Source organism: Nicotiana attenuata, unplaced genomic scaffold, assembly GCF_001879085.1.
Source record: "Nicotiana attenuata strain UT unplaced genomic scaffold, NIATTr2, whole genome shotgun sequence".
Taxonomy (NCBI): Eukaryota; Viridiplantae; Streptophyta; class Magnoliopsida; order Solanales; family Solanaceae; genus Nicotiana; species Nicotiana attenuata.
The window spans coordinates 157,810-166,822 of record NW_017670736.1 but is presented as its reverse complement, the minus strand read 5'-3'; the positions used below and the strand labels follow the sequence as shown (position 1 = coordinate 166,822).

At 46.4% G+C, this 9,013-nt stretch overlaps 1 protein-coding gene across 1 annotated transcript in view; it reads right to left on the bottom strand.

Moving 5' to 3' along the window:
• Positions 1 to 3,790: 3,790 nt before the first annotated feature.
• LOC109242802 (probable serine/threonine protein kinase IRE) overlaps positions 3,791 to 9,013 on the bottom strand; it is a 32,659-nt gene continuing 27,436 nt past the window's right edge. The window contains exons 7-8 of the mRNA XM_019409663.1: positions 4,406 to 4,596; positions 3,791 to 3,914 (exon numbers count right to left, since the gene is read on the bottom strand). Coding sequence (XP_019265208.1) covers positions 3,791 to 3,914; positions 4,406 to 4,596 — 315 coding nt within the window. The remainder of the gene's footprint in view (positions 3,915 to 4,405; positions 4,597 to 9,013) is intronic.

Sequence of the window (9,013 nt, the reverse complement as noted above, 5' to 3'; positions counted from 1 at the left end):
GAAGCTAGTAAAGCGTTTAATTTGCTTTCAAGTCACTAAAATTTTGAGGCTCAAGATTTTTTAATAATGAATTTTATGATTTTATTTTTTACTTAGACAACATTAAGAAAGGAAAGAATTGTAAGAACTTATGATTAAAAAAAAAACAAAGAAAGTAAGAACAATCTACTTTTTAACAATAAAAATATTTTTTAAATTTGAACTAAACTATCCAAATCTTTATATTAGTACATAAATTTTTTTACTACAAAATCCAGGCAATGTATTGTAAAACATGTATAACATCTTGTTAACTTGCATTGACTTTTACGAATACAAATAGTATTACTTCTAAATGAAGTTAAATATTTTATGTCTCAAGAGTACTACCCTATAAACAACAATTATGATATAAAAAAGAAGAAGATCACACTAACTTTTTGCACATGTGGTATATATAAAAAAAATTATTAAATAAATTTAAAGTCTCTTATTAAAATTTGGCTTTAGAAACACTAATTTTATTGAACTTGTCCTTGGTTAAGAGTTTATAATTAGTGAAAGAGTGGAAGCAAATAAACTGTAACGACCCGACTGGTCGTTTTGCATTTTCGAACCCCGTTCCCTTAAATAATTCCGCACTTGCTTTAGCTAATTTATGACTTGCGGGGACGGGTGGTTCGGAAGTTAGAAGAGTTTTGAGCAAGAATAAGCCTAGTTGCTTCTTTAAGTTTCTTTAAAAAGGCCAAGTTTGACTTCGTTCAACATTTTGGGGAAACGGACCCGGAATCGTGATTTGACAATTTTTGAGGGCCCGTGGGGAAATATGGGACCTGGGCGTATGCCCGGAATCGAATTCCGAGGTCCCTAGCCCGAGTAATGAATTTTTATATGAAATTGTTAAGTTTAAGTTTCTAAGATTTAAATAAACCAAGAAATTATTGTTTTCCTAGGTATCGGGTTCGAATTTCGATTCCGAAACTTGGTACAAGTCCGAAATATCAGTTAAGACTCACCTGTAAAATTTGGTGTCAATCCGAGTGGTTTAAGGGCGTTTTGACCCGTTAGGAGGAAATTTAGAACTTTAAGGTTCAATGATTTGAATCATTTGGTTTTGGGGTTGATTCCCTGATTTAGCGTTGTTTTAAGCGTTTCGAGGACTCGAGTAGGTCCGCCTCGTGATTTCAGACTTGTCGGTATGTTCGGGCGGGGCTCGGGAGCCCCGAGCGTCAAATGGTCGAGGTTCGAGTGAAGTTGAAAACTCAGGAAAAACCTTATCTGCTGCTTCTGTCATAACCGCTTCTGCGGCTCTTGGACCGCAGAAGCGAGAACGCAGAAGCGGTCATTTTATCGCAGAAGCGGAAGGGGCCAGGCCTAGGGAAAATCGCAGGAGCGGACCCCTGACTGCAGAAGCGGTCCATCTGCCCAGGCCCAGAACCGCAGAAGCGGTGGGCTTTCCGCTTATGCGGCCTCACAGAAGCGAGGTTATGACCGCAGAACCGGCCCAGACCCCCTTGCCCATTTCCGCAAAAGCAGCTATGTCTGCAGAAGCGGAACCCGCAGAAGCGGGATTCCTTCCGCAGAAGCGAAAATCACTGGGGGCAGAAGGGTTCATTAATACGAACCCAAACTCATTTCTTCCACATTACTCTCAACACTTAGGCAATTTTGGTGATTCCAAAGAGGAGGTTTCAACATAACATTGCAAGGTAAGTAATCCCCACTCATTTTGAGTTTAAATACATAAACATTAGGTAGATTTAACACTAAAAATTAGGTAAAATCAAGGGATTTGAGCTAGACCTAGGGTTTAATGAAAACTAAGGTTTTATCACATAATTTGCCATGTAGTGAACTAGAAATCATATATTTGTGATCCTTAGATGATAGAGAACAACTTCCTTCGAAAAATCTCGGAATCCGGGCACGTGGGCCCGGGGTTGAAATTTAGGAAACTTGTGTTAATTGTTAGGAAATTGCTCAAATAGCTAGAATTCAACCTTGTAAGCCTTTATTTACTAGTTCTTACTTCGTTCGATTAGTTTGGGATTGTCCAGCTTCGAATTAAGGACTTGGGCTCGTTCTTGGACATTGGGAGTGCACTTTGGAGCGAGGTGAGTCTCCTTTCTAACCTTGTAAGAGAAATTGTCCCCATAGAATTTTAAATGAGTAATTGTTGCTAAATGCGGGGGCTACGTACGTACTAGGTGACGAGAGTCCGTGCGTAGCTACTATATGATAATTGTTCGGGTAGTTTAGGACCTACGTCATGTCTAATTGGGGAATATCTCTTATTTTAAATTGCCAATATGATCATTTTGATTTGCTAGAGACTTGAGGAAATGAAAGGTGAACGTATGAGTTAGTTGAGCCTTGGTAGGAATTCCCTTGTATGTAATTGAGCCTTATGTGCTTTTCTTGATATTTTCTTGATGATTATGGATCGGGCCGCTCGCCTAGGTGATAATAGATGCATCTATTGTTCGTGCCGCTCGACCCTCGGCAGTGCACAATTTATTTCTGTTGGAGCGGGCCGTCGACCTCGGCATGTTTGTGCATGATTTATATGCTTACATTTAGTTATGACATGATCACTCATTTGATGTGAAAAAGGGAAAACTGGTAATTTAATTATGACAAGAACATGAATATGACTCTTCTATTAAACGTGTGTTATTGGAGATCCTTCATGCTGCATATCTCACTTTATTATATTATATTATCTTGACCTTAGTAAGTATCAAGTCGACCTCTCGTCTCTACTTCTTCGAAATTAGACGGGTATACTTACTGAGTACATGTGGTTTATGTACTCATGCTCACTTCTTGTACTTAATTGTACAGGATTTGAGGCAGGTGGATCTGGACCATCATCCTGGTGCGCATCAGTGAGCACGCTTGGGACTTCTACGGTGAGCTTACCTTCTCTCTCATGCCGATCCGCAGCCGAAGGAGTCCATTTCTTGTATTTTTTTATTTCTGTCTATCCTGATTCAGACAGTAGGATAGTGTTTCATTCTTTTGTGTATATTTATTGGTCGCCCGTAGCTTGTGACACCAGGTCTGGCACACACTGTAGTAACTTCATTTTGGGGGTTGTATCGCTATTTTAGCACTTTATGATCTTTACTTAGTCTTATCTTTAAATTTGAAAATTCTAGTATCACTGTCTTTGGCTAAAGTAAAATGAGAACTTAATCACACTTCCGCATTCGGCTGGCCTGACCATGGTGTTAGGCGCCATCATGACCTATTACGAAAAAAATGGGTCGTGACAACATGGTATCAGAGCCAGGTTCACGTAGGTCTTACAAGTTAGGGGCAAACCTAAATTAGAGTCTTGTTAGATCGTACGGAGACGTCTTATTTTATCTTCGAGGGGGCTATAGGTTGTTAGGAAAGACTACTCTTTATTCATTCTCCATCGTGCAGTGGTCAGTGTACTAAGTTTCCTCTTCTATTCTCTCACAGATGGTGAGGACTCGTACCGCCGACATTCCGGCCCGGAGGAGCTGCTCCCCCTGTTGCTAGAGGCCGAGGTAGAGGCCGGGGGAGGGCACCGGCCCGTGGTAGGGACGAGGGCGTCCTAGAGCTACTCAAATTGCACCACCAGCAGACCTCTGCGAGGGCATCCCATATTGAGGAGCAGGGCGAGGCGCCCGCAGCTGTGCCTATCTTGGTGATTTTATGACTGCGCCGGGATTTCAGAGAGGCATGGGCCGTATGCTTCGGTTTCATAGACACTTATGACTCAGGCTGGTTTATTTCCAAAGATCCAGCTACCTCACAGGCAGGAGGGGAGCACAGACCCCTACCGCACAGGCTCCAGATCATGCAAGCACAGTTTATTCATACTCCGGGTGCACTTACCCGCAGAGGGGGTCCAGCTAATTGCTGCAGCGACACCCCAGCCTAGGCCAGCTGTGGACGGCGATCTGCAGAAGTTATAGACAGATGGACCAGGTTTGCACCTCCAGTCTTCGGGGGCGAGCGTCATGAGGATGCCCAGGATTTCATTGACAGGTGCAGGATAGACTACACAACATGAGGATCTTGGAGGTCACATGGAGTCGACTTCACTACTTTTCAGCTGCGAGGGCAGGGCCCGTAGATGGTGGCAGTCTTACTTGCTTAGCAGGCCGGCAGTGCCTCCCCTCACTTGGGTCAGTGCACTCAGTTGTTCCTCGATCTGGTTACATTCCACCCTCTGAGAGGGAGAGCTACGTGATCAGTTTGAGTTATCTGGAGCAGGGTCATATGTCAGTGCACCGGCTATGAGGCGAGGTTCTCTGAGTTGTCTCGCCATGCACTCATGATACTTCCCACAGAGGCAGAGAGAGTACGGAGTTTGTTGCGGGGTTACATCCCACTATTCGGTCGGGTATGGCTTGTGAGGTAGAGATGGGCACTGGATATCAGCTAGTACTTGAGATTGCCCGCCGAATTGAGGGTACCGTTTGGGGTAGATAGAGTTGCAGCAGAAGCAGGACAAGAGGGCCAGATCTCAAAGAGTTCAGAGGTGCCCCAGCAGGGGCTGAGGTCAATTTCGGGAGGGGTCAGCCCCAGAAGGCCCCCAGCTCCAGCACCACCACCGGCTCGAGGTGCTCCAGCGCGCTCCTATTTCAGCGCCATGCCAGAGAGTTCTTATCGCCCGCTAGCTATTCAGGGTTCATCCAGTGGGTATTCAGGTCCTCCGGAGTCTTCCGGTCCTTATTTCAGTGCTATGCCGGAGAGTTCTTACCGCCCGCCGGCTACTCAGGCTTCTTCTAGTGGGCCTTCTAGTATTCAGGGTCAGCCATCCGGACAGCAGGCCGCCGCACCACGTTGTTTTGAGTGCGGGGACGCAGGCCACATGAGGAGATACTACCCCAGGCTTAGGGGCAAGGCAGTACAGCAGGGGCAGCAGCCCATGACTCCAGCACCAGCGGTCCAGCCGCCTAGAGGTAGAGAGCAGACTGGTAGAGGTCGTTCCAGGGGTAGTGGCCAGACAGGGAGAGGTCAGCCAGCTACTACTCAGTCAGTTGGGGGCCAGACAGCCGGTGCTCCAGCTAGATTCTACGCTCTTCCAGCCAGGCCAGATGCATTGGCCTCAGATGCCGTCATCACAGGTATTATTTCCGTCAGCGGTAGAGATGCATCGGTGTTATTTGATCCAGTGTCTACTTATTCGTATGTATCATCTCTGTTTGCTCGTTTCCTGGCTATTTCTCCTGAGCCTTTGGGTGTTCCTGTTCATGTGTCCACTCCTGTAGGCGATTCTGTGGTTGTGAACCGGGTCTACCGGTCTTGTGTGGTTACTTTCTATGGTCTTGAGACTAGAGCAGATCTCCTGTTGCTCGAAATGATCGATTTTGAGGTTATTTTGGGCATGGATTGGTTATCTCCACATCACGTCGTTCTAGATTGTCATGCCAAGATGGTTCTCTAGCGATGTCAGGGTTGCCGAGATTTGAGTGGAAGGGTTCCACAGTTGATACGCCTAGCAGGGTCATTTCCTTCTTGAAGGCTCAACGCATGGTTGAGAAGGGGTGTTTGGCCTACTTAGCTTATGTTCGAGACACCACCGCAGAGTCTCCGACGATTGGTTCAGTGCCAGTAGTCCGAGAGTTTCGCTGATGTTTTTCCTTCTGATCTTCCCGGCATGCCTCCGGATCGTGATATTGATTTCTGTATTGATTTGGCTCCAGGCACTCAGCCTATATCTATCCCGCCATACCGTATGGCTCCTAAGGAGCTGAAGGAGCAGTTGGAGGAGTTGTTAGCTAAAGGGTTTGTTAGGCCCAGTGTATCGCCTTGGGGTGCACCAGTGCTATTTGTAAAGAAGAAGGATGGGACTATGCGGATGTGCATTGATTACCGCCAGTTGAACAAAGTCACCATCAAGAACAAGTATCCATTGCCACGTATTGATGATTTGTTTGACCAGCTACAGGGTGCTAGGGAGTTCTCTAAAATTGACCTGAGGTCATGGTATCATCAGCTGAAGATTCGGGATTCAGATGTCCCGAAGACCGCATTCAGGACTAGATATTTGGCTTGACTAATGCTCCAGCGGCATTTATGGACTTGATGAACAGGGTGTTTAGGCCCTATATTAGTTCCTTTGTTATCGTCTTCATTGACGACATCTTGATATACTCGCATAGCCTGGGGGAGCACGAGGAGCATTTGAGAGTGGTGCTTCAGACCTTGCGTGAGCAGAAGCTTTATGCTAAGTTCTCCAAGTGCGAGTTTTGGCTAGAGTCAGTAGCATTCTTGGGGCATGTAGTGTCAGGAGAGGGTATTAAAGTGGACCCCAAGAAGATTGAGGCAGTTCAGAGTTGGCCACGTCCTACTTCAGTGACCGAGATCAGGAGTTTCTTGGGGTTAGCAGGTTATTACCGGCGATTTGTACAGGGTTTCTCATCTATTGCATCACCTCTGACCAGATTGACCCAAAAGGGTGCTCCATTTTGTTGGTCCGACGATTATAAGGACAGCTTCCAGAAGCTTAAGACAGCCTTGACCACGGCAGCAGTTCTTGTATTGCCTTCCGATTCGGGGATGTATACAGTGTATTGCGACGCTTCTCGCGTTGGCTTGGGATGTGTATTGATGCAGGAGGGGCGAGTTATTGCATATGCTTCACATCAGCTGAAGGTTCATGAGAAATTTTACCCTGTGCACGATCTAGAGTTGGCGGCGATTGTTCATGCTCTTAAGATATGGAGGCATTATTTATACGGAGCGTCATGTGAGGTCTATACAGACCATCGCAGCTTGCAGCATTTGTTCAAGCAGAGGGATCTTAATTTGAGGCAGCGCAGGTGGCTTGAGCTACTAAAGGATTATGACATTACCATTCTTTATCATCCAGGCAAGGCAAATGTGGTTGCGGATGCCTTGAGTAGGAAGGCGGAGAGTATGGGTAGCTTGGCATTCATTCCTGCTGAGATGAGACCATTAGCTTTGGACGTTCAGTCTTTAGCTAACAGACTTGTGAGATTGGATATTTCAGAGCCCAGCCGGGTCCTAGCATGTGTGGTTGCTCAGTCTTCGTTGTTGGGGGAGATTAAGGCCCGACAGCTCGATGATCCACATTTGGCAGTTCTCAGAGAGATGGTACTTCAGGGAGGTGCCAAGGAGATTTCTATTGACGAGGATGGTGTGTTACGGCTTCAGGGCCGTGTATGTGTTCCTAATGTTGATGGCTTGAGAGAGAGGATTCTAGAGGAGGCCCATAGTTCGAGGTACTCCATTCATCCAGGTGTCACGAAGATGTATCGTGACTTGAGGAAGCATTACTGGTGGCGGAGGATGAAGAAGGACATTGCGGAGTATGCAGCTAAATGTTTGAATTGCCAGCAGGTCAAACATGAGCACCAGAGGCCAGGTGGCCTACTTCAGCGGATGCCCATTCTGGAATGGAAGTGGGAGCGCATCACTATGGATTTCGTGGTTGGGTTGCCGCGGACTCAGCGGAAGGTTGATTCAGTGTGGATTATTGTGGATAGATTGACCAAGTCCGCCCACTTCATTCCAGTGGCGACTACTTATACGGCAGAGAGGTATGCTCAGATTTACATTCGGGAGATAGTGAGATTGCACGGTGTGCCGGTCTCCATCATATCAGACAGAGGCCTTCAGTTCACTTCCCATTTCTGGAGAGCTGTTCAGAGTGAGTTGGGGACCCGCGTGGAGCTTAGCACGGCATTCCATCCTCAGACCGACGGGCAGTCGGAGCGGACAGTTCAGATTTTAGAGGATATGCTTAGAGCATGCGTGATTGACTTTGGAGGGCAGTGGGATCAGTTCTTACCCTTGGCGGAGTTCGCATATAATAACAGCTATCAGTCCAGCATAGAGATGGCCCTGTATGAGGCATTATATGGTCGGCATTGTCGTTCTCCGATCGGGTGGTTTGAGCCTGGTGAGGCTAAGTTGCTTGGTACAGATTTGGTTCAGATGCCTTGGATAAGGTAAAGTTGATTCAGGAGAGGCTCCGCACAGCTCAGTCCAGGCAGAAGAGTTACGCGGATCAGAAGGCGCGCGATGTATCATTTATGATTGGCGAGAAGGTTCTCTTGAAGGTTTCGCCCATGAAGGGCATTATAAGGTTCGGAAAGAAGGGCAAGTTGAGCCCAAGGTTTATTGGCCCCTTCGAGGTGTTGAGGCGAGTTGGAAAGGTTGCCTATGAACTTGCCTTTCCTCCCAGTTTAACAGGAGTTCACCCAGTCTTCCATGTATCGATGCTCCGGAAGTATCATGCCGACTATTCACATGTGTTGGATTTCAGTACCATTCAGTTAGATGAGAGCTTGGGCTACGAGGAGGAGCCAGTTGCCATTGTCGATAGACAGGATTGCCAGTTGAGGTCCAAGAGGATTTCTGCGGTAAGAGTCCAGTGGAGGGGCCAACCGGTCGAGGAGGCGACCTGGGAGTCCGAGGTGGACATGCGGAGCCGATATCCCCACTTGTTCAGCAGTCCAGGTACTTTTCTATGTCCGTTCGAGGACGAACGTTTGTTTAAGAGGTGGAGAATGTAACGACCCGACTGGTCGTTTTGCATTTTCGAACTCGTTCCCTTAAATAATACTTTCCGCACTTGCTTTAGCTAATTTATGACTTGCGGGGACGGGTGGTTCGGAAGTTAGAAGAGTTTTGAGCAAGAATAAGCCTAGTTGCTTCTTTAGGTTTCTTTAAAAAGGCCAAGTTTGACTTCGGTCAACATTTTGGGGAAACGGACCCGGAATCGTGATTTGACAATTTTTGAGGGTCCGTGGGGAAATATGGGACCTGGGCGTATGCCCGGAATCGAATTCCGAGGTCCCTAGCCCGAGTAATGAATTTTTATATGAAATTGTTAAGTTTAAGTTTCTAAGATTTAAATAAACCAAGAAATTATTGTTTTCCTAGGTATCGGGTTCGAATTTCGATTCCGAAACTTGGTACAAGTCCGAAATATCAGTTAAGACTTAACTGTAAAATTTGGTGTCAATCTGAGTGGTTTAAGGGCGTTTTGACCCGTTAGGAGGAAATTTAGAACTTGAAGGTT